This window comes from Nerophis lumbriciformis, linkage group LG11 (assembly GCF_033978685.3).
Source record: "Nerophis lumbriciformis linkage group LG11, RoL_Nlum_v2.1, whole genome shotgun sequence".
NCBI lineage: Eukaryota > Metazoa > Chordata > Actinopteri > Syngnathiformes > Syngnathidae > Nerophis > Nerophis lumbriciformis.
Genome location: NC_084558.2, coordinates 28,928,870 through 28,955,083, shown reverse-complemented (window position 1 = coordinate 28,955,083; position 26,214 = coordinate 28,928,870). Strand labels below are relative to the sequence as shown.

General features: G+C 40.9%; 1 protein-coding gene across 3 annotated transcripts in view; it reads left to right on the top strand.

Moving 5' to 3' along the window:
- jarid2b (jumonji and AT-rich interaction domain containing 2b) overlaps positions 1-26,214 on the top strand; it is a 225,897-nt gene that overhangs the window by 104,164 nt on the left and 95,519 nt on the right. For all 3 annotated transcript variants that reach the window (XM_061966900.2, XM_061966898.2, XM_061966899.2), the window contains exons 2-3: positions 4,688-4,814; positions 25,529-25,655. In XM_061966900.2, coding sequence (XP_061822884.1) covers positions 4,688-4,814; positions 25,529-25,655 — 254 coding nt within the window. The remainder of the gene's footprint in view (positions 1-4,687; positions 4,815-25,528; positions 25,656-26,214) is intronic.

The following is a 26,214-nucleotide window of genomic DNA, read 5'->3' as shown; positions in this document are numbered from 1 at the left end:
CCAAGGGAAGCTCTTAATTGTAATTATTAGAAAATTATTTTAAAAAAAGTAAAATTTATATCTAGTTTAAAAAGAACAACATTATACAAATCAGAATTTTGCTAAGAGTAAGATGCAGTGTATAAAGTGTCATTTCAAACTACTAGTGTTTGACCCAATAAAAGAAAAGCTTGTTTTGAATGATCTCTGTCATTTGTATTCAATAATTTATTTTAAAAGTAGAGGAAAAAAATTGAAAAAATCGTAAATCAAATTTTTTTGTAAACAAACCGGGGATTTTATTTTTAGACCATATCACCCAGGCCTACGAGACAACAAGATGGCACACCCAAACCTGAAAGTTAATACTGTTAGGTGATTGGCTGTTTAGTGTGTCCATTGCTCACTGATCACTTCCTGTTTCCAGACCGTGAGTGCCTTTGTTCATGCAATCAACCATGTTTCTTTCTTTCTGGTTTCTTGCAGCCCAAAAAAGTAGACATCGAATGTTTTATCAAACACATTTTTTAATGATTATGTGTTTTTTACTATATATACAGTATATTGCTATCGTTTTATTGGCCTAGTCTTATGAGAAAGTGTTGCAAGTTCTGTCTCTCAGTGACAACAGGGCTTTTGGTGGAATCTAAGACGTTAATCTAGCATTGTGTAAAAATAAAGCATTTTGCCTTGGAAAATTTGAGTCATGTTCTTTATGGTGCATCCTTTAGTCCCGTGACAAAAATAGCAGTGTGATCTGTGGACGTTCAGCCAACCACACTAAAGTGCACACCAAGTGTGTATTTTTAATTTTAGGCCCAGAGTGCCTACTAACTCCAAGTGTGAATGCAGCCTTTAAAGGTGGATATTGACATTTGGATGGCCTCCCTGCAGTTAAACTGTGTTTGACAGTGTTTCACAGGGTTAGATGTGTGTGTTGGTACATTTGGCCCCGTGCCACGCTGGGAAGCCAAAAGTTGCAGTGAGCCGTCCAAGTAATCGGCGCATACATGGCAAGCTTTTGCATACACCGAAAGGGAGTGATTTATTAGATAAGTACAGGACGAAAAATATGACAACGAGGTCATAAACCTGCCGTGGAAACATGGCTGCTGTCACCCATCAGCTCCATCACACGTCGACACCCAGCTTTTAATAACCCCCCTGTCTACCCTTCCTCGCTCCGCTGTGCTCTGCAGAGACCCCGTCCCCCAAGAGTGGTGAAATCAAAACAATAGTGCGTGCAAAAGCGCTTCTTTTTATCCACCTCGCTGTCAATAGTGTCAAAATATATTAGGAGAATTGGAAAGAGTGAGTGAATGAGGCTATAACAGAACATTTTTAACCATTGAGATTCAATAAGGACATTTTGTGCTGATTTTTTTCCTTTTGTGTTGAAAGATTATATGTGAAATGTTTTATTTACATGTTTTTTAATCCTTTAAAATGGCAAAGCTACACAAAAACGGACATTTGTAATAGGTGTATTTAATCATCAACAGTACAGTAATTTGGCAATGGGCTCTGAGTAGGTACTTTTACTGCCATGTAGTGTCTACTTCTACAGTAAGTCTGTCATAAAATAAGTAAAATATCAATATAGTATCTGTTTTCCAATTAGTTGACATTTTGTGCTTTTTTGAGGTTAAGGTTACAAGGAACACTTCAAACATTTAAAACAAATTCATAAAACCACAAGTTGATTCAATGGTATTGAAATTGAAATAACCCTCAAAACATCAACTTTTGGGGCAACTTTTAGAAAAAGCAGCTACACAATCAGGCAATCACAAAAAAGCTTTTCAAATTTTAGGCCTTAAAACCAACTATAAGTCGTAGTTCTCAACCCTTTTTCACCTAGTACCACCTCAGAAAAAACGTGGCTCTCCAAGTACCACCATATTAACCAACATTAAAATACAATAGCTTAGTAGGCCTAAGTATTTATTAAAAACAAGGCAGATACTTTTTTTTAACAAGTATATTTACCACTAGGTGAGCCCACAGTTTGAGGATTACTGCAATAAGTAATACTTGATATGTGCGCTTCAAGGAGAAGTTGTTTAAAAAGTTTAACTCGCTTTAAGTGGAAAAAAATATTAATATAAATATTATATACGTTTATTTTACAGCAATTTTTGAGTACCGTATTTTTTGGACTATAAGTCGCAGTTTTTTTCATAGTTTGGCCGGGCTCCAGTGCGACTTATGTTTTTTTCCTTTTTTATTATGCATTTTCGCCAGGTGCGACTTATACTCCGGTGCGACTTATACTCCGAAAAATACGGTAACTGTTCTGAAGCGTTTTTTACTAGGTTCTACCTGTTTGCAAAATGATGTCACAATTGGTTCAGGGGTCATATTATGATTTTCTTTTTGTCGTTTAAAACACTTCCATGTGGTCTACATAACATATAACGGTGGTTCTTTGGTCCACATGTTGCAAAGATTATGTTTTAGAGACCATCTTCAAGCCACTTTCTGACCGTCTCTTCAGGATGCGCCGTTTTATAGGCGTATTTTATTTACGTGGCTCCGTTTCTACTGCATCTTCTCCAAGCCATCTTTGTTGTGGTTTGAAGTGCTTCCATAGAGAGTCTACTGACAGATGTAAGTTAGAACTATTTGCTACTTTGTATTAGAAATGGCAACAGCAGAGGATGCATGTACATGTACGAGCCAGTCTGCCCCACAACAAGAGGATAGAGAAAAAGAAGGAGCTTATTGGCATTGTTTTATAAATATTTCCGCAATGCTTCCACGGTTTGGTTTCAATTTGCCGATTCCAAATACACAACAGGAACAAATAGTTAGGAAAAGTTGGTTTTGCATTAGACTTAGACTTAGACTTAGACTTCCTTTTTATTGTCATTCAAACTTGAACTTTATAGCACAGATAAGAACGAAATTTCGTTACATAAGCTCATGGTAGTGCAGGATAAAATAGCAATAAGGTGCATATATAAATAAATAAATATATATATATATATATATATAAAATAAATAAATAGATTACTGTACAGATAAATATATTGCACTTTTTCACATGCGTCCACGTTTATGGATGTATGTTATATTGTCTTTTTTTATTCCAGCGAGTTAATCCATTTTGGGGGGAGTTGAGGGGATAATTTAATTATGATGTGTTCAAGAGTCTTACGGCCTGAGGGAAGAAGCTGTTACAGAACCTGGAGGTTCTGCTTCGGAGGCTGCGGAACCTCTTTCTAGAGTCCAGCAGTGAAAACAGTCCTTGGTGGGGGTGGGAGAGTCTTTGCAGATTTTCTGAGCCCTGGTCAGGCAGCGGCTTTTTGTGATCTCCTGGATAGGAGGAAGAGGAGTCCTGATGATCTTTTCCGCCATCCTCACCACTCTCTGCAGAGGCTTCCAGTCTCAGGCACTACAGCCTCCAGTCCAGACAGAGATGCAGTTGGTCAGCAGGCTCTCTATAGTGCCTCTGTAGAATGTGGTGAGAATGGGGGGAGGGAGCTGTGCTCTTTTCATCCGACGCAAAAAGTGCATGCGCTGCTGAGCTCTTTTTACAAGAGCTCCGGTGTGCTATTATTATAGGGCATCTTTAAGTAGTTTTTGCCTAAGCCTGCAGAATAAGAAACGGAGATAAAACATGGTAAAAAAGACCTTAAGGACTCCAATATTAACCCATAAAAACACACCAACATGAGTTCATAGTTCTTGACGTTGACGTGTTGTTGTGGGTTAGGCCTGATCGCGTCTGTGAAAGTCATTTAGCAGACAGCTGCAGACGTTTTTGGACTTATTCCGTGGCTGTTGGGGCCGGAAGCATTTCTCTCTAAATAGACGTCCGGGGACTTGATATCTCATTACGCCGACATGTTGCAGCGATTACGCCGGAGCTCTCTCTCTCTCTCTTTCTCTGTCTCTCTCCGCGAGCGCTGATGTCACCGCCAGACGAAAACGATCTGAGTCAGCGGCGTGATGGCCAATCCCACACGTGTTGCCTCGCACTCGACTGAAAGAGTGAGTCGGCAGCATTGCAAATGTGCTCCCCCCTCACCGTAGAACGAATGTAATTTGACTTTCCATTATTTATTAACAGCGCTTTTGTTGTTGCTCATGTCCTGATCTCATTTCCTTTAGTCATTAGCATGTTTGACATCAAACACAGCTGGCGCAGCGACGAGAGAGACGAGCTAAAGAGCTCGCCATGTTGTTCCTATTAGGCTTTTTGAAAACTCCAATAATAAATGGAGGCTCTTTGCTGCGCTAAACGTTGAAGCCGTTGGCTGATGTCATGCATTTGTGGCTCAGATTGAAACTTTTAAATGAAGAGCCTCGTGTCACAATAAAAAGAACGTGGCGTGTGTTTGCGACTCCCGCTGACCTCCCCGACAATAAGATCTGCCGCCTCGGTCTCGCCTGGAGCGATAAGCGTCTCGCAAACTCCCGGTGGCCCCCGTGATGTTTTTTTCATTTGCTTCCTACCTATTCATCAAGCCCGTGCTCCTATCACCACATCGTGGCCAGAAGCTGTCCTTCCATGCATTGTGATGCTAATGTGTCTCCATGCAAGCTAAGGCTGTGTCATGCTAATGTCGCAATGTGGCACGCCATGGATTACTCGGCTGCGGTGAAATACACCAAATAACCTTTGCTTATTTATTCCCGAATAAAAGATGTATGGAATGCTAACAAGCCACATTGTAAATGCCTCTTCTGTTTGTTTCCACAGGATGACAGCGATGGGATCCCGTGGTCGGAGGAGCGGCTGATGCGAAAGGTGCTTTACCTCTCCCTCAAGGAGTTTAGGAGCGCACAGAAACGGCAGTTGGACGGCGATGGAACCACAAACCAAAATGGTGAGTTTACATGTCCTTTTTTTGTCCTTTCTCCATTGCCTGGTTTTAAATTACATCACATCCAGCTCATTGAATATGCGTGGTGGTCAAGCCAGTGTCTGTTCTCAATAGGTAGCAGGCAGCATTTAGGTCCCGTTTACACTAAGCCGGATAAGGTTATCGAGGGTAAATCAAACCTAACCTTATCCTTGTCCACACACAACAATGCCACCGTTTAGGACTCCCGCCCCCCTCCGTCCGCTGGCGCAATGCGACCTAGTACGCATGCGCAGAAAATGCACATGTCATAGTTATCTCCAGTGTTGCTTTGTGTGCAAGTTCTTGAATTTAACTTATCTGAACAATATCCAGTGTTGTGGTATTTCAATTAACTGGAATCCAGTGTGCTGTGGGGCCCTATTGTAGTGAATCACACCTGAGCCATCATAAATGAATCAAATCTTTATTAGACACGTAAACAATGTGATAAAGAACATTTTACATCAATCAAACTAGGGATCTGGATATCTGGTCAGAACACTCCTCACTCTTTGGCCTTCACCTTCATTGTCCATTCCTTTTTTGGTGACTTTATATACTCTTGGACCTAGACGTTGAGTCCGCGATATACATGGCGGACAATAACTGATACAGTCTGCTCTGCCAGTCCTAGTGCATTCGCTGTTTTCCCTCGTCTTCCCTTGACGGCCAGGTACACAAAGCACACGCTACCTTTTTTTAATCACATCCACAGGAGCTTGCATTGTCGTTGTCTCTACTTCGACAAATAGACAAAGTTTTTCGCTAAGTAGAATCACAGCTGACATTCGAAAGTTCTCTTGCTGTCTGAGAAGTGTTATATTCCAAATAGCTGCAATCGCTTTCTCTTAAGGTATTCATGTGTGATTTCCACAAGCGTCTGTACATGTAGAAGAATGAGAAACACGGGCATGTCTGGATGACGCGCCTTCATATTTCCAGTGGTTAGCTCAGAGCTACGAAACCGCTTTATTATGAAGCTGGTTGTGGCGCGTTCTTTCTGGCGTCACTTCCTGTGTGGGCGTGGTCTTTCTGGCGTCACTTCCTCTCCGAACTCCCTTTGTAAACGTTCAATGAGTCCAAACAAAGCTAAGTGCCGGAGATTCAAGAAATACACGGCTGACTTACCCGTGTAAAAATTTGTCCGAACAGGGGGACCTTAAACGCTGGTTTAGTGTGGCTGAAACGGGGCTTAGGCTAAATAATTATTTGTTTTAAGGGGTTAAACGACTTAGTGTAGACATGACCTTAGCCTCTTTCAAAGAAAATTACCCTACTCTTGCGTTGTTTTCGGCTGTACGAAACCATTCAAATGGCAAAAAGGACAAACATTTCTTCAGAGTGCCCCTGGAGGTAATCAGAATCAGAATCAGAATCACCTTTATTGTCATTACAATCGAGAAGAGTTAAAGAATGCAAGATTTTACAAACGCCGCACGCACTCCAGTGCAAGGGATCAGAATTAAAGAATGTACAAGTTTGCATCGATTATGTTTTACAGACCATCTGCACACTGACCGCCCAGGGTTTCCCCCAGATTGCCAAGATACCTGCGGCGGTAGGAGAGTGGTTAGGGGCGTGACTATAACATGAAGTTATCACATTATTTGCTATATTACATATATTTTCATTAAAAAGGCAAACACAATGTATACATTTATTCAAACAAATATTAATTATAGTGTTACTATCTGTTTGCTCTATATTTCAATTGTTGCTGCTTATTGTAGAATGTACTTTGTAGAAAACATCTTTCCCTAGAAAATTCTTCAATCTTTTTAGTCACTCTTTATTTATTAAGAACGACTGGCAACAAATATAGCATCTATTTCTGGTGTTAATGGAGACTCTTTACTTCTGTCACTCCATGTCCACGACGAAAAGCGAGCTGCACAGAGCCTGACGTCACACTTGCTTCGCGTTGCTGGGAGCTTTCCTCTCCTTAAAAGTTGCCAGTGTCCTCTTAAATTTTGTAGGTCGCTGTCCTCCAGTATGTCTCAGTTACGTTAAACGTCCACATCGCAGAAATGCTGCCCCTGCTCCGGACAACCCTGTGTGTATTACTTACGTCATCACAACATTCAGTTTTTGGCAGTGCTGTTCCGTTGATCAAAACAGCGTCTTTTTTTTGGCCAAATTTATGGTGCATCGCTAGTCAATAGTGCACAAATAATAAACTATATATATATATATATATATATATATATAGTTTTGACCACTAGTTGTGGTCAAAAGTTTACATACACTTGTAAAGGACATAATGTCATGGCTGTCTTGAGTTTCCAATAATTTCTACAACTCATATTTTTTTGTGATAGAGTGATTGGAGCACATACTTGTTGGTCACAAAAAACATTCATGAAGTTTGGTTCTTTTATGAATTTATTATGGGTCTACTGAAAATGTGACCAAATCTGCTGGGTCAAAAGTATACATACAGCAACATAAATTACCAATTTTAGTGATGGAGAAAAGTTACAATCAAATCAAATTAGCTTCATGGCGTGGCCTCTTAACTTCATGTGAGTGATTATGATTGACGGCACCTGTTGACTTTTCTGAGCCCATTTAAATAGGGCTAATGTGATGCAGTCATTAGACTCGGTTCCAAACGTAACAATGGGAAAGTCAAAGGAACTAATCATAGATCTGAAAAAACTAATCATTGACTTGAACAAGTCAGAAAAGTCACTTGGAGCCATTTCAAAGCAGCTTAAGGTCCCAAGAGCAACTGTGCAGACAATTGTTCGTAAGTATAAAGTGCATGGCACAGTTTTGTCACTGCCACGATCAAGAATAAACTGCAAGCTATCACCTGCTGCTGAGAGAAAATTGGTCAGGATGATCAAGAGTCAACCGAGAACCACCAAAAAGCAGGTCTGCAATGAATTGGAAGCTGCTGGAACACAGGTGTCAGTGTCCACAGTCAAGCGTGTTTTGCATCGCCATGGACTGAGAGGCTACCATGCAAGAAGGAAGCCCTTGCTCCAGAAGAGACACCTTAAGGCTCGTCTAAAGTTTGCTGCTGATCACATGGACAAAGATAAGACCTTCTGTAGTAGAGTTCTGTGGTCAGATGAAACAAAAATTGAGCTGTTTGGTCACAATACCCAGCAATATGTTTGGAGGACAAAAGGTGAGGCCTTTAATCCCAGGAACACCATGTATACCGTCAAGCATGGTGGTGGTAGTATTATGCTTTGGTCCTGTTTTGCTGCCAATGGAACTGGTGTTTTACGGAATGTAAGTGGGACAATGAAAAAGGAGGATAACTTCAAATTCTTCAGGACAACCTGAAATCACCAGCTCGGAGGTTGGGTCTTGGGCGCAGTTTAGTGTTCCAACAGGACAATAACCCCAAACACACGTCATGGAAGCTGAACTTTTTTTTTTAGAACGTTTGCCCATCCATCATTCACAATCCTTGTGTGAGACAAAATCATACATGTCTTTCTCTATTATGTGTGTTCTGGTACAAAGCCGCTAATAATGCAGGTAATGGTGTTCATCTACTATGCTTTGAAAGTGCTCTCAAAAGGTATCCAAAAACTTCCAACAACTCTCCATTTATATGTCGTGACCTGTATATTTACCAAGCTATAGCAACACTATTGTAAGAGCTAACACAGAGAAACTACTTTTCTGGCGTCGAGACACATTGCCTTGCTCATACTGCTCCTCTTACCACAAGTGAGTAGTCCGCTACTAGCTAGCTTGAGCTGCTTACAACCTTGGTTGCGACCCTCCATAAAATAAAGAAGAAAAATAAACTTGAGCTGCTTCTGATGCAGTTGTATTCCTTCGAGTTAACATTTGGTCAACTTTTAAATTCCACACGCGACAAACCTGATAATGTATGACTCTCAACTTGGCTTGAAATGCAGCATAAGACCATCGCAACATCGATAGGAAGCATTTGTATCTGAGGATTATTATTTAGCAGCTGAATCAGATAGAACCATCTCATCAGTCGTCATCCCAGTGAGAGCGGACATTGTAATTCACTATTATATCGTATGTTCTTATTTGAAACGTTTAGCAATAGTGCTACATAATAACGCTCCAAGGCTTTCACAAAGTCTACCATTAGCGGTAAACACTAAGTGCTCTCTATGTAGTTGTTGACATTGATTTCACAGAGTGCATAGCAACGAACGCTACCGTTGCTATGGGTTCTGTTAAATCAATGTGCCTAGGAAAAAAGTTAGTCATGCTAAAAATGACTGAAATACGCTAAGTTGTACATGTTATCATGAATGTGCCTGTTTCTACATTACATATTTACTTACAGCATGTATAGAAAACGGTGTTGGAGGTTTTTTGATAGTAGTTTAAGTGCTGTAGATTATTTAGAATGAACAGAAAAAGGAAATAACTGTGTTCATGCCAAATCGCACAAAAAATAGCTGTTGTTAAATTTTTTTTATTTTATTCTCTTAAAAAATGTTTAAAAGACAAAACGAAATGAGATTGGACCACACACAGTCAAGATGACGCTTACCAATGACGTTTCGCACCACAATGTCAACACTTAACCTGAAAAAGCTACAAAGCCACCGGCGCGTGACGTCGCTTGGATGGCGTCGAGCCTCATAACCTCGCGGCAACACCGCAGAAGCGTGAAAACTCCTGTCTTTGTTTGACATGGGCGTCCCCGCACTAACTCCCCTACGTGATGAAAGCACCCAGCCCGCCAGCAGGGGAGGGATTTGAACTTCACACGCGCCTCAGAAGCTATTCTCAGCTGACGCTAACATGAGCCAGACGAAAGGCAAAGAGAAAAGGGGGAAAAAAAGCAGGAGCCAGTCAAAGTCGGTGCCCAGCCGAGGAAGCAGCGAGCCTTGTTATCTTGCACACTCTTGACATCCATTGTTTGCGCACTCTCTTCATTAGAAAGTCACACCTTTGCCTCCTATTCTGTCTTAAGTGTGTCTGTCAGGCATCTCCTGCAAAGCTCCTTGGGGCCTTCTAAGCCCCTGTGGGTAGCTGACCTTATCGCCTGAATAGAAATGACTTGTTAGTGCAACTGCCATGGGCAAACCCCTTGCCATGTTAGTGGACTTAGAACCAGAACCGTAGAACCATGGGTACATGTATCACACTATTGAAAGAAGTCGCTTTTCCCAGAATCAGTATCAGTATCAGTATCTATGTTCAAATAGCGTCTCAATCATAAACAAGAAGGGTTCTATAAATTGGTATCCTTCTAGGATACTTGGATTAATGATTAAATAATGAAAATGTTATAATCATTAGGCAAGGTCAATTACTTATTGACAATTAGTAACCGAGTAATTAAAACGATTTGCTTGATGGCGGCAAATGTTTTCCAACCAAGCTCACATTATACACACCTGTGCTTGTCAGTACCATAAAAGGGTGTGCCGAATGTCCCTGTGATATGGCGAAACACCACTCTAAAGTTTCAGTGAGTGTTTTGTTTACTAACTTCACCACTCTCTTGCTGAGCCTTACGTATTTTAGATGACGTCAATTAGGTTACTGTGCATCCAGAAAGTATTCACAGCTCTTCACTTTTTCCACATTTTGTTGTGTTACAGCCTTATTCCAAAATGGATTAAATTCATGACAATGTAAAAAGTAATTTTACATTTCTTTATTTTACAAATAAATACAAAATAAAACAACAAACCTGCTCAGTGGCCTTGTGTTTAGAGTGTCCGCCCTGAGACTGGAAGATCATGAAATCAAACCCCGGCCGAGTCATACCAAAGACTATAAAATGGGACCCATTACCTCCCTGCTTGGCACTCAGCATCAAGGGTTGGAATTAGGTGTTAAATCACCAAATGATTCCCGAGCGCTGCCAACGCTGCTGCTCACTGCTCCCCTCAACTCCCAGGGGGTGAACAAGGGGATGGGTCAAATGCAGAGGATAATTTCACCACACCTAGTGTGTGTGTTTGACAATCATTGGTACTTTAACTTTTAACATTAACAAAGGAAATTGCATTTACATAAGTATTCGCAGCCTTTGCTCAATACTTTGTTGATGCACATTTGGCAGCAATTACAGCCTCAAGTCTTTTTGAATACAATGCCACAAGCTTGGCACACCTGTCTTTGGGCAGTCTCGCAGCACCTCTCGAGATCCATCAGGTTGGATGGGAAGCCTTGGGACCCATGCATCGTCTAATAATGAAACCCCCCAGAAACCGTTTTTACAGTAATTTGATTAGTGCTTTCAAGCAATTACAAAAATGTGTGATTAATTAATTTATGACCTGTAATCAATTCATCTGTTTTCCTAAATATTGGTGAGAAAAGCCCTCAATTTGAGGCATTTTCATACAATTTACATCATTATAAAGATAGATATAGTAACAAAAAAAGTGGCACTTTTTTTTTTTTTTAAATATACTTGAAAAGATGCAATCTGTTGTATTTACTAAAATTAAACGTCAGGACTATAAAAAAGGCTGAATTTTTTTTTTTTTTTAAAGCATTGTCAACTCTAAGCTAAAAACAACACAACATTAATCAATCAATCAATCAATCAATCAATCAATGTTTACTTATATAGCCCGAAATCACAAGTGTCTCAAAGGGCTGCACAAGCCACAACGACATCCTCGGCTCAGATCCCACATCAGGGCAAGAAAAAACTCAACCCAATGGAATAACAATGAGAAACCTTGGAGGGGACTGCAGATGTGGGGAGCCCCTGCCCCCGTGGGCGACCGGTTCAAAGGACGTCGAGTGGATCTAGCATAATATTGTGAGAGTCCAGTCCATAGTACCGTATTTTCCGCACTATAAGGCGCACCGGATTATTAGCCGCACCTTCTATGAATTACATATTTCATAATTTTGTCCACCAATAAGCCGCCCCGGACTAAAAGCCGCGCCTACGCTGCGCTAAAGTGAATGTCAAAAAAACGCTGCGCTAAAGTGAATGTCAAAAAAACAGTCAGATAGTTCAGTCAAACTTTAATAATATATTGAAAACCAGCGTTCTAACAACTCTGTCCCAAAATGTACGCAAATGTGCAATCACAAACATAGTAAAATTCAAAATGGTGTAGAGCAATAAATAGCAACATAATGTTGCTCGAACGTTAATGTCACAACACACAAAATAAACATAGCGCTCACCTTCTGAAGTTATTCTTCATTCGTAAATCCTTCGAATTCTTCGTCTTCGGTGTCCGAATTGAAAAGTTGCGGAAGCGTGGGATCCAAAAATGGCCGGCTCCGCCTCGTAGAAGTCATCGGATTCAGTGTCGCTGTTGTTGTGCAGCAGTTCTGTGAATCCTGCCTTCCGGAAAGCTCGGACCACAGTTGTGACCGAAATATCTGCCCAGGCATTTACGATCCACTGGCAGATGTTGGCGTATGTCGACCGGCGCTATCTGCCCGTCTTAGTGAAGGTGTGTTCGCCTTCGGAGCTGTGTGAAAAAAGCCACCCGGCCTCTTCGCGTAAACTTCCCTTAACCACTCGCTCATCTTTTCTTCATCCATCCATCCCTTCGAGTTAGCTTTTATGATGACGCCGGCTGGAAAGGTCTCTTTTGGATGGGTGGAAGTTAGCATGGCAAGCTAGAACCACAGTGAAGGATGACTCCTCATTCTCTGTGGTGCGAATATTCACCGTACGTGCTCCCGTTCCACAGTGCAGTTCACAGGAATATCAGTTGCTGTGAAATACGGTAGTAATCCGTGTGCGGATGGAGAGATTGCGTCTTTTTATGAACCGGATCCTTGTCCTTTGTAGGAGCCATTTTGTGGTCTTTACAGATGTAAACAGGAAATGAAACGTACGGTGATATCCGCGCGTTTTTTCTTCTTCTTCCGGGGGCGGGTGAAGCGCTTCCTGTTCTATGGGGGCGGGTGAAGCGCTTCCTGTTCTATGGGGGCGGGTGCTTTCCTTGGCGGTTGCTTGCGTAGAAGAAGAAGCGCTTCCTGTTCTACCGGGAAAAAAGATGGCGGCTGTTTACCGAAGTTGCGAGACCGAAACTTTATGAAAATGAATCGTAATAAAGCGCACCGGGTTATTAGGCGCACTGTCAGCTTTTGAGAAAAATTGTGGTTTTTAGGTGCGCCTTATAGTGCGGAAAATACGGTAAATCTAACATAATAGTGAGAGTCCAGTCCATAGTGGGGCCAGCAGGGGATCATCTTGAGCGGAGACAGGTCAGCAGCGCAGAGACGTCCCCATTTGATGCACAGATCAGTGGTCCACCCTGGGTCCCGACTTTGGACAGTTAGCGCCTCATCTGTGGTCATCGAATCTGTGCCCCCCCCTCCACAAAGAAGAGGGGGGAAAAGCAGAAAAGAAACGGCAGATCAACTGGTCTAAAAGGGGGTTCTATTTAAAGGCTAGAGTATACAAATGAGTTTTAAGATGGGACATAAGTGCTTCTACTGAAGTAGCATCTCTAACTGTTACCGGGAGGCATTCCATAGTACTGGAGCCCGAATAGAAAACGCTCTATAGCCTGCAGACTTTTTTTGGGCTCTGGGAATCACTAACAAGCCGAAGTTCTTTGAACGCAGATTTCTTGCCGGGACATATGGTACAATACAATCAGCAGGATAGGATGGAGCTAGACCGTGTAGTATATTATATGTAAGTAGTAAAACCTTAAAGTCGCATCTTAAGTGCACAGGAAGCCAGTGCAGGTGAGCCAGTATAGGCGTAATATGATCAAACTTTCTTGTTCTTGTCAAAAGTCTAGCAGCCGCATTTTGTACCAACTGTAAACTTTTAATGCTAGACATAGGGAGATCTGAGAATAATACGTTACAGTAATCGAGACGAGACGTAACGAACGCATGAATAATGATCTCAGTGTCGCTGGTGGACAAAATGGAACGAATTTTAGGGATTAAAACTTATACAAACCATAAACCCACTTCTGATAGGTCTTTAAGTTTATTATGACTATTTTGCACTATTTTTTAGATATATTTCAACCTATTCCCACTATTTAAAGCTGCTAACATCCGTCTTGTGACATTCTACGTATCATCTTTGTGCCTCATGGCGCTTGTATTTTTGCTCTCAGTCAAGCACACGAAGAGGGCTAAACAACTCGCAGGCATACGGAGAGACTAACGTTAGACATTACAAGCCATAGCGTGCTAAATACAACTGTAATTAATTAACCACCATTAATGCTTTAATTTGACACCCTTGAATACAACATGATTCCTCAAAGTGTACAAAGTATTAACATTATATGTTAGGGTTTGGGCGCTTTGTCTCGCACGACGTAGTCTGAGTGATACCTCCCACGTTTCCTGCCTAATCCCTTTGGTATTCAATGTGTCAGAAGCAGCCATCTTGCCATCTTCACAGCCACATTAACCCTCGCCACTGGCAGCTGTCTGTCATGCGCCCCGCCCTCTCTGATGACGTTCCCTGCTTTCTCTTCGTCCTTGACTTTCTCCGCGTGCAGTGGTTTCCATTACACATCAATACAGCCCTGGCTACTCCCTCTTTTTCCCCACTTCCTGTCTAAGCGATATCGGTCACTCTCCCCTTCGCTCTCGCTGAAGCGTTCTTCCTCTTCCTCCTCCTTGTCTAGCCATCTTTCTCCACACAACCCTTTTTACCCCCCCCCCCCCCCAACCCCCAGCCTCTCCATCATCATGAGTGCCATTGATGGAGTATCTGGATGGTGTCCAACTACCAGGAGGAGCTTCCCATTAGTCTGCCTGCGCTTTCTCTCTCTCACTTCCGGTCTCGTGTCTGTCGTCCTCGTGCGTTTAATGCTTTTCTTTTACTAAAACTGAAAGAGTTGCTTTGATGCTATGGATTTACCGTCTTTACCTCGCAGCAGGCACGCTGATTTAAACCCTGTTCGCCCCTTTTGTTCCGGCCCGCGTCGTGCAGCGAGTCCAGACGAAAGCAAAGACTTATATAAATGTCTTTGTTTCTTTTTTGTGCCTTGTGCCACAATGTTGATTGTATGCAGGCGGCTGGCAGGGTTTGTTGTTTTAGTACGCTTGTTTACAAGAACATGGATTAAAAAGTCTAACAGTACAAACATTTGGGTGGAATTCTGCACTTCCTATTATTAAATTACTGCCAAATGTCTGCTAAACTAATTGCAACTATGCATTTCATTGCTATTAAAAGCCTCCCCTGCACATGCGGACCCCCTCGCTCCCAATTACGCGTGCCGTAGCGCTCATTTTTGTATTACGCTAGCCCTCTGTAGTGATATAATAAACAAATGAATTTTTGCTCAAGGGATGGTCATTACGGTATAATAAGCCCCCCCGCCCCATCACAGCCCAATGATGTGCAGTGTTACGCTATGCACCTCCGCTCGTGCTTTCTCTTGAGAATTTGAGGTAAACGTTGCGAGGCGACGGGCTTAGTTAAGCACGCATAAATCTGATTAGCGTCAGCTATCAGGACTTTGCGCATCACTTCCTGTTGCCCCCATCAACCTCCATCGCCCTTGCAACACAAGGATCTCCCCCACCCTTTCCCGTCTGCAGCGCTGCCCCTCACATGGGCACTCATGTGCAACATGCACATGTCAAACAATCCGTTTGGGAAGAGATGGGAGGAGGGTAATGAATGGGCCGCTGCTTGTTTGTTTGCGTTCTTCTGGGACATCAAGCGTCTGCCATTTTTTTTCCCCAAGTACAATTAAAGTTAATGAGCTTGTTCCTTTTTGCAGTTTTATCCTACAGTCGTCAAATATCCTCTATTTGACTCGGAAGATTACGTTCACACTGCATTGGTAAGATGTCCAATTGGAATTTTTTTGTCAGAGTCGATCTTTTTATGTAGTCGTTCACATTCCAAAAAATGTTGTGTCTAATGTGAACGCAATCTGAGCTGCATGCAGACATGACGTCATATGTGCTGCAATGTTTACGGAGGCAATCATGGATCCATTTCTAGTAGGTGGGGCGGCATGGCGTAGTGCAGGGGTCGGCAACCCGCGGCTCTAGAGCCGCATGCGGCTCTTCAGCGCCGCCCTAATGGCTCTCTGGAGCTTTTTCAAAAATATACAGTATGAAAAATTGTTTTAATATGGTTTCCGTAGAAGGACAAACATGACGCAAACCTCCCTAATTGTTATAAAGCACACTGTTTGTATTAAACATGCCTCACTGATTCGAGTATTTGGCAAGCGCCGTTTTGTCCTACTAATTTTGGCGGTCCTTGAACTCACCGTAATTTGTTTACATGTATAACTTTCTCCGACTTTCTAGGACGTGTTTTATGCCACTTCTTTTTCTGTCTCATTTTGTCCACCAAACTTTTAACGTTGTGCATGAATGCACAAAGGTGAATTTTGTTGATGTTATTGACTTGTGTGGAGTGCTAATCAGACATATTTGGTCACTGCATGACTGCAAGCTAATCGATGCTAACATGCTATTTAGGCTAGCTATATGTACATATTGCATCATTATGCCTCGTTTGTAGCTATATTTGAGGTCATTTAGTTTCCTTTAAGTCATCTTAATTCAATTTATATCTCATGACACACTATCTGTATGTAATATGGCTTTTAATTTTTTGCGGCTCCAGACAGATTTGTTTTTGTATTTTTGGTCCAATATGGCTCTTTCAACATTTTGGGTTGCCGACCCCTGGCGTAGTGGGTAGAGCAACCGTGCCAGAAACCTGAGGGTTGCAGGTTCGCTCCCCGCCTCTTACCATCCAAAAATCGCTGCCGTTGTGTCCTTGTGCGGGACACTTCACCCTTTGCCCCCGGTGCCACTCACACCGGTGAATTGAATGATGAATGATAGGTGGTGGTCGGAGGGGCCGTTGGCGCAAATTGCAGCCACGCTTCCGTCAGTCTACCCCAGGGCAGCTGTGGCTATGAAAGTAGCTTACCACCACCAGGTGTAAATGAGTGATGGGTTCTACATGTAAAGCGACTTTGGGTACTTAGAAAAGCGCTAAATAAATCCCAGGTATTATTATTATTATTATTATTATTTCTAGGAGGTCTCAGTCCAGGCACATTTAGGGTAATTTCAAGGATTTTGTGCAATCAAAGTCAACAGTTTTTGAACCGAATTATTGCGCATAGAACAGTGGTTTTTAAAAGTACCACCTCAGAAAACAATTGGCTCTCCAAGTACCACCATAATGACCAATATTAAAACACAATAGCGTTTCAATCAATCAAAGTTTATTTATATAGCCCTTAATCACAAATGTCTCATAGGGCTGCACAAGCCACAACGACATCCTTGGCTCATATCCCAAGTATATTTACTACTTTTGGCCATTGTAACATTACACACAGTTTTTAAATATTTAATTGATTCTTTGGCATACCACTAGATGGAGTCCATGTACCACTAGTGCAGTGGTTCTTAACCTGGGTTCGATCGGACCCTCGGGGTTGGGTGAGTCGGGCTCAGGGGTTCGGCGGAGGTCAAAACACACCCGACTCATCGTGTAAATAAAAACTTCTCCCTATCGGCGTATTACGGATACGACAACAGCAGAAGTCAGACTGATTTGCAGGTGTTTAATTTGTTGTGAGTTTATGCACTGTGTTGGTTTTGTTGTTTGAACAAGGTGATGTTCATGCACGGTTCATTTTATGCACCAGTAAAAAAAAACATGGTAACACTTTAGTATGGGGAACATATTCACCATTAAGTAGTTGCTTATTAACATGCAAATTAGTAGCATATTGGCTCTTAACTAGTCATTATTAAGTACTTATTAATGCCTTATTCGGCATGGCCTTATTATAACCCTAACCCCCTAACCCTAACCAAATAACTCTAAATTAAGTCTTTGTTACTTAGAATATGTTCCCCTAGTGTCCAAAAAACTCTAAATTAAGTCTTTGTTACTTAGAATATGTTCCCCATACGAAAAACATATAATAACTGTCTTGAATTTGGAAAAAAAAGGAGGGTTCGGTGAATGCGCATATGAAACTGGTGGGGTTCGGTACCTCCATCAAGGTTAAGAACCACTGCACTAGTGGTACGTGTACCACCGTTTGAGAATCACTGCCATAGAAGATTAAGAAGGAAGAGGGCAAGCATTTTCGCTCTCGCAGTTTGTGAGACATTAACTTCGACATTTGCTTTGAATAGGGTGTGGGCAAGCAGTTGGAACAGGACTGGTGGGACATTGACTTGAGTTCCCAAAAAATAATTATTGTCGCCTGTTTTTTGCTCATTTGTCAACTACTTATTTTGCAATCGTCTATTTTGGCGGAGAATTATGATACTTATTGCTTCTTGATAACGTATTGGTTGGATGAATGCGACTCAATCGTTCAGACTGCAGTTGCGTTGGATACATATCTGATTTATATACACATACGAAAGAGACCTAGGTTTGAAAAATGTGGTATTGTACTGTTCACATGGACATTAAAAAATATGATACAGGTCCCAAATGAGCAAAAAAAATCGGAATTGACTTGCAGTGTGAACAAAGCCCAGAGCTTCTCTACATCGATTCTGCAAAAACTACCGTATTTTTCGGACTATAGAGCGCACCTGTATACAAACAGCAGCCACTAATTTCTAGAAGAAAAACATATATTGCCTTATATTAACCTTACCTGACTGTAAACCGAAAATATATACATTGTGAAATTAGTTATTTACACAGAAAGATTTTGTAAATGTTTATTTACATACCCTAATTGTTTCCAAACAGGGCTTGTAAAACGGCAGTAAAATAGCTGATCAAACAAAATAGAAGTCATTGTCATGGGCCCTCTAGCTGCAGAAGCTATTTCTCCACAGCTAAAAAGACTCAACTCCACGGTGACGTTTTGGTTAATTTACTGAGGAACTTGTGAAACTGAAACAATACAAAAAGAATGCCGTTGTAAGTTAATAATACTAATGCAGACACTTATAAATGTGTTAGCATATTAGCTAATGCTAACAATGTTAGATTGATTACATCAAAATAGCACGTACAAATACGCATGAAAACACTGATATCAAACCTGACTGTTTTGTACCGGTAAGTATGAATTGTTTTAGTTGTATTGTAAAACTTAACAAACGTTGGTTGGAGTAATGAATGAAGAAACCGTACAAGTAGAAACCCTATGAACAAAACGTATACTTCTGGTTCAAGGCATTAAACAGAAGGAAATACTGTAGATGTTCAAACCACAGCACCTGCGGTGAGCGAATTGTCCAAAAGATGGGGCCATAGCACAAACAATAACACACCTTGTACTGTCTCTGGTTGTTTCATGAAAACTATTTGTTTAATACAAAACATTATGGCTGTTAACAACAACCATCAATTAACTGCACCGTTTTATAAGCCGCAGGGTACAAAGCGTAGGAAAAAAGTTGTGGCTCATAGTCTGGAAAATATGGTAGATACTTAAAAAAACGATCTTAAATCAAACAAAAGGCCTTCGTGCCAACTGAGACATTTCCAAGCAGTGATTCACGGCAAAACCTGTAGGCTCGGCGACTCCTCGCCTCAAACATGAAACATAGCTTGGCAATGCTATGGCCTTACTCATCTCGCTCGTTAACTTGACTTCCTAACCGCAACAACCTTCGACTGATGACTCTTAGACCTCGGCGATCAAGTGCTGACCTGTTGTGAGCTGTGTGAGATCCCATCATTGTGTGTATCCTGTAAGATCAAAGCTTACTTTAAATCACAAGTTCCAAAACACAATCACTTTCATCCACTCAAGTTGATCCAAAGTCAACCTAACCTTTTTCTCAGTTTAGTGGATTAATCAGGGAGTGCAGGTGACACCTCAGGCCAATGGAATTCTGTAGGCGGTGAAAAAAACAGTCGATAGCGGACCAGAAAGGTTAGTAAAAAAGGCGTGGTGGCGTTGTTGTGCTCCGCGTAACTGTTTTTACAGCATCAAATAACTCAACAGTGTGCCAAAATATTGACTCTCCAAAGTTGTCCACTTCCACATTTTTCATTTTTTCTGCCAAAAATAATCTTTCAGTATTTCATTGTCCAACCATTCAGTCGACTTAATTGTTGTACTTTCTCTTTCTTCCTCTTGTTAAATCACACCATGAGACAGCTTTATAAAGTTATTTCACTTGTGATACCATTTCATCGCGCTTGTCTCCACTAATTAGCAGTGACTTTCTACCGCCAGCGCCTGCTGTTTGACCTCATTTGAATTCTCACCGCCGATTGTTGCCTTTGATTTAAGAAAGTGTCTTAAGGGGGCTTGTTGGAGTTGTTAGGCTGCTGAATATTTAAATAGGCGTCTTGCAGTCGGAGTTCTTGCACCATTATCTTCCTGCATTTGTTATTCTGTGTCAGATGCTCTGCTGCTCTTTTAGCGGCGTCTGTGCATCTCATCACCTATTCAGTGAAAGTGAAATAATCCTGTTGTTATGCTATCTTTTACCAAGGCAAAGACGTGTCAAAGGTCCCACATTACTATTTTAAACGTATGTTTGCCTTGTTGCTTAAATTCAGACAGTTTAGAAGTGATTTTAGAAAAGCCCTACTGGGAACATGTCGTTTTTGTGTCTGTAACTTTAATGCTAATGAGCTGTTTGTCCACAAGTGTGTGGATCCAAGAATTGTACTTTATCAACTTTATACATATACCGTATTTTATGGACTATAAGGTACACTTAAAATCTTTTTTTTTTCCTCTAAACTCAACAGTGCGCATTATAACCCGGTGTGCATAATGTAAGCAATAAGTTTGGTTGAGCTTACCCACCTCAAAGCTATTTTATTTGCTACATGTTGTAATGATAAGTGTGACCAGTAGATGGCAATCAAACATAAGAGATAAGTGTAGGCTGCACTATGATGGCAATATGACTCAGGTAAGCAACACCAACATTTTAAATGTTCCGTTGAAAATATAGAACATAACACACGGCGCTCAAAAATCTATCAATGTTTTAGTACCACTTTGGTAAGCTATGTTCTATATGCTTAATGTTCTTCAACATACGAGTGTTATTATGGTGTGTGTATAAGGTAAGGCATATTATCTGGCGTTTTGTTTCGCAATATTATGCAAAATACACTTTTCTTACCTTCTGGTACCTGCTCATCTGTATTTGGGATCTGCATGAATCCTAAAAAATTGCGCGCGTCCGCCTTTGTAGTCCGTGCGACTCCGTAGTCTATAAGCTTCTTCTTTTTCTCTTATCTTCTTGTTATGGGACATTCATCCTTCGCTGTTGCCATTTCTAATATAAAATAGTGTAAAGTTCGAACTTATATCTGTCAGTAAACTCGCCATGAAAGCGCTAAAACATACCGGTGTAGTGAGTTTACAATAATCACCCAAGGAACTTTAGTTATTAGAGTTCCGGTTGGACGTTTTTTCACGGGACACATTTCCGGCTGCTGGTTAGCGCCGTGCATGGCAGCTCCCGCCATCAGTGTGTGAATGTGTGTGTGAATGGGTGAATGTGGAAATACTGTCAAAGCGCTTTGAGTACTTTGAAGGTAGAAAAGCGCTATACAAGTATAACCCATTTATCATTTATTGTTTCCGGATGAGGAGATGCTGCTCCGTTTTTGATTGAAGTAAAGTCTGAATGTCATTAAAACAGTTAGCTCCATCTTTTGACACTTCTTCCACTCCCGTCCTTGCACGTCACACCGCTACAACAAAGATGACGGGGAGAAGACGCTGTCGAAAGTAAATAAGACCGCCCACAAAGCGGTGCATACAGAAGCGACTGTCAGAAAGCGGCTAGAAGATGATCTGTAAAACATCATCAATGAAACATTTTTGACCAAAGAACCACCATTACATTTTATGTAGACCACAAAGAAGGGTTTTCAATTTAGAAAAAAAAAATCATATGACTTCGTCATTGCGCCCTATAATCCGCCTTATATATGAAAAAAGATCAAAAATAGACCATTCATCTGCAGTGCGCCTTATAATCCGGTGCGCTCTGTGGTCCGGAAAAAACGGTACACTGTAACACTGAACTTGTATGACATAATAGATGCAACATATCACATATTGTAACATTAAGGAGTGGGTGAGGAGGACACAAACGTTAGCAACACTAGCCTAGCTGTATGCGCTACAGTGCTTTCTAGGGTTGCGCGATATAGACCATATAAACAATATATAGTATTGTATATTGTAGCGTCCCGGAAGAGTTAGTGCTGCAAGGGGTTCTGGGTATTTGTTCTGTTGTGTTTATGTTGTGTTACGGTGTGGATGTTCTCCCGAAATGTGTTTGTCATTCTTGTTTGGTGTGGGTTCACGGTGTGGCGCATATTTGTAACAGTGTTAAAGTTGTTTATACGGCCACCCTCAGTGTGACCTGTTGACCAAGTATGCAATCACTTGTGTGTGTGAAAAGCCGTAGATATTATGTGACTGGGCCGGCACGCAAAGGAAGTGTCTTTAAGGTTTATTGGCGTTCTGTACTTCTCCCTATGTCCGTGTACACAGCGGCGTTTTAAAAAGTCATAGATTTTACTTTTTGAAATCGATACCGATAATTTACGATATTACATTTTAAGGCATTTATCGGCCGATAATATCGGCAGTCCGATATCATCGGACATCCCTATTGATGACACGTTCTAGCTGTCTCCCGCAAATTTGACAGTGCAAGCGAACGACCGCGTCCTCAAGGCAATGTAGCATCCTCGCTCGCGAGTTTAGGACTAACTTCCTTTGACAGTGCAAAGCTGCTTTTAAGTTAGTGATCCTCCCATCCATGGCGACAAACTACATTTCTTACTATATCATTATCACTGGAGGATCAAGAATAGCTAAACAAGCTACACTACACACCATATGAGGATACAAGAAGGTAGGCTGACATCCTATATTTTGTGGCATACCTCAGGGAATTAATACTTGGACCAGAATTGTTCAATCTCTATATAAATGACATTTGTAATATAAAGGACTGAAAGTTAGTATTTTTTGCAGATGATACATCTGCATTTTGTTCAGGAGAGAACACACCAAAGATAATACATATAATAACAGTAGAAATGAACGAATTAAAAAGATGGTTTGACAAAAACAGACTATCTTTGAATCTCAGTAAAACTAAAATAATGCTATTTGGTAGCAGTAGAACAGAAAGTCAAATACAGATAGACGGAGTGGATATTGAAAAGGTAAAAGAAAACACACTTTTGGGTGTAATAATAGATTGGAAATTTAATGTAAAAAATATACAACATAAAGTAGCAAGAAACACGTCAATAATAAATAAAGCAAAATATGTTCTAAACCAAAAATCACTTCATATTCTCTACTGCTCACTAGTGTTACCATATCTGAGTTATTGTGTAGAAATATGGGGAAACAACTACAAATGTGCGCTTTATTCACTAACGGTGTTACAAAAAAGATCAATTATAATAATGGAAATAGAGAACATACAAACCCTTTATTTATTTAATCACAATTATTGAAATTCAACGATTTGGTGCATTTGCAAACAGCTAAAATCATGTACAAAACAAACTATAACCTGCTACCCAAGAATGTACAAAAATTATTCTCAAAAAAAAGAGGAGAAATATAACCTTAGAGGAAAATCTAATTTAAAACATTTGTAGGCACGTACACCACTTAAAACCTTTAGCATATCCGTATGTTGAATTAAATTATGGAATGGATTACCCAAATAAATCAGACAAAGCACCAATATTATTCACTTTAAGAGACTGTTCAAACTACAAGTGCTCACAAAGTACACAAAACAAGAATTATGATGAACACCTTGAACCCTTTTTTTTTTTCTTTTTTATTGAGACAAAGATTATTTATGTATTTAATATTTGTTTGCTTACTATGGTATATTTATTTATTATTTATTTGTTCACTGTTCTGTTACAGAGAACAAGGAAATTGGATAAAATTGCTATGATATGAAAAGAGGTCGGATAGCTCTGCTTCTTCCTACTCCTTTTCGGACGTGCTGTAATAAAACAACTGGAAATGTGTGATGCAATACATTGTATGGTATGCATGTTCGAAATAAACTTAAACTAAACTAAACTGAACTGAAATGAATGCAAACCAAGGCTTCCCATCAAATCTGATGGAGCTTGAGAGGTGCTGCAAAGAGCAATGGGCAAAACTGCCCAAAGATAGGTGTGCCAAGCTTGTGGCATCATATTCGAAAAGTCTTGTGGCTGCAATTGCTGCCAAAGGTGCTTCAACAAATTATTGAGCAAAGTTGTGAATTTTGAGTTTTTATTTATACTAAATTTGCAAAAAATTCTACATATTTCTTTGTCAAGGGGGTGCTGAGTGTACAATATTGAGAAATAAAATTAACTTTTTTGATGAGTTTTGAGAAAATACAACTGGAAATGACACAATATGCTACTGCATATGTCAGCAGCTGAATTAGGAGCCTTTGTAACTCGTTTTGAAATGATTATATTATTGTTTATATACAAAATCATGTATATCAATATGTATCGCCAAGTATTTTAGGCCACATTGACCATCAAAACGTCATGCTAGGTTAGCCTGTTCCAGTGGTTCCCCAACTTTTTTTTTTTTTTTACCCAGTATCACCTCAAAAAACTTTTGGCTCTCCAATCCCGCCATAATGACCAACATTAAAATACAGTAGCGTAACCAGGGTATCCGCGGGGTCTTGAAAAGTCTTAAATCCAATAACTTGAATTTAAGGTCTTAAAATGTCTAAAATTCTCCTAAAATCTCAATAAGGGACAGAAATATGATTTTGAAAGGTCCTAAAAATCTATTGTTATTTTTATTTAAAACATGCATAAACTTCTGTTTAGCTTTGAAATGTTTTTCCCTTCAAGTCTTTTGTACTTTTTTGCCTGTATCGATTCATTATGGTCTTTAAAAAGTCTTAAATTTGGCTTGTTGAAACCTGCAGAGACCCTGGTAACAGGCCTAAATATTAATTAAAAACAAGGCAGAGGTTTTATTTTATAGGTATATCTAATATTGTTGGCCACTGTAGCCTTAATAATAATAATAACTGGGATTTATATAGCGCTTTTCTAAGTACCCAAAGTCGCTTTACATGTAGAACCTATCAATCATTCACACCTGGTGGTGGTAAGCTACTTTCATAGCCACAGCTGCCCTGGGGTAGACTGACGGAAGCGTGGCTGCAATTTGCACCAACGGCCCCTCCAACCACCACCTATCATTCATCATTCAATTCACCGGTGTGAGTGGCACCGGGGGCAAAGGGTGAAATGTCCCGCCCAAGGACACAACGGCAGCGATTTTTTGGATGGTAAGAGGCGGGGAGCGAACCTGCAACCCTCAGGTTTCAGGCACGGTTGCTCTACCCACTACGCCATGCCGCCCCTAACCTTACACACAATTTGAACAGTAGCACTGTTTGAATATCCAATTAGTGATTCTTTGGCATACCACTAGATACCACTGGGCTACCGCGAACGACTCGTACCACAGTTTGAAAATCACTGGCTTATTCACACAAAATGATGAAGCTCACAGCTCTCTTGTCTCTATAGTGAATTGACGGATAGTTGGTGGAGGGTTTAGGATTTATTTTAGGATGTGGACCAAACCCTGAGGCAAGAGGTTTCTCCTTAACAAAAGCGAGCGCCTTTTTTCTGAAGAGTGCAGCAAACAAGTGAAAGAGCTGTAAAAAGGGATCAATAAAAAGCCTCTTTTGCACTTTCCGGGACATTTTCATTTAAAAAAGCCAAGTAACAGCTATCAGCGAATTAGTAAGGCTTCCTTGTTTTATAGTGAATTTAACAATCTTGTTCTCCCACTTTTTAGGCTCCTTAGCCAACGGGCAGCTAAATGGATCCGGGTCATTGGGCGGCCGCAAGGATGGCGGCTCTTTGCACGCTTCCAGTCTGGACGAGAACAGCGAGTTCTGTGAGGACAGTCCCACTAAGAAAAGGTAAGACTGCTTATTTGTTGGTTTCTTAATGCTTTCAGGTATTACTGCTTCTTAGTTGAATATACAAGCCACTTGTGGGACCTGCTGCTTTTGTTCATTGTCTCTTTCTCTGTAATTCCTCTCCTGGGGGTGGCAAAATCAAGTTAGAACACCAAAGCGAACATTTGGAATATCACCGCTTTCAACTAATCCATCATCACTAACCCTCTTATTCTTACTGCTCTTTATTTATAAGCAGCCAATCTACTGTAAGTTGGCAGGTGTGTATGTGCGGTTGTTGTGTTTTTGTTCCCTTGCACACATTGACAGGCCATCAAAGCGTGAGTGTAAAGCAAGGGGCGGAGTCTCGAGGGGGCGCTAAGGCGGTAGCAGGCAGCAGATGTCCCTCTGTAATGAGGAGCCCATACATGTAGCCTCCATTCACGCCAGCACCTGCCTCCAGCCCTCCTCGCCGTCACCCGATACTGTAAATGTAGTCCTGTTATTACCAGCTTGTCTACCTGGATGTCAAACAGTAGGCTGATGAGAAGACTTGTAAAGTGTTGACTGGTAAACATTT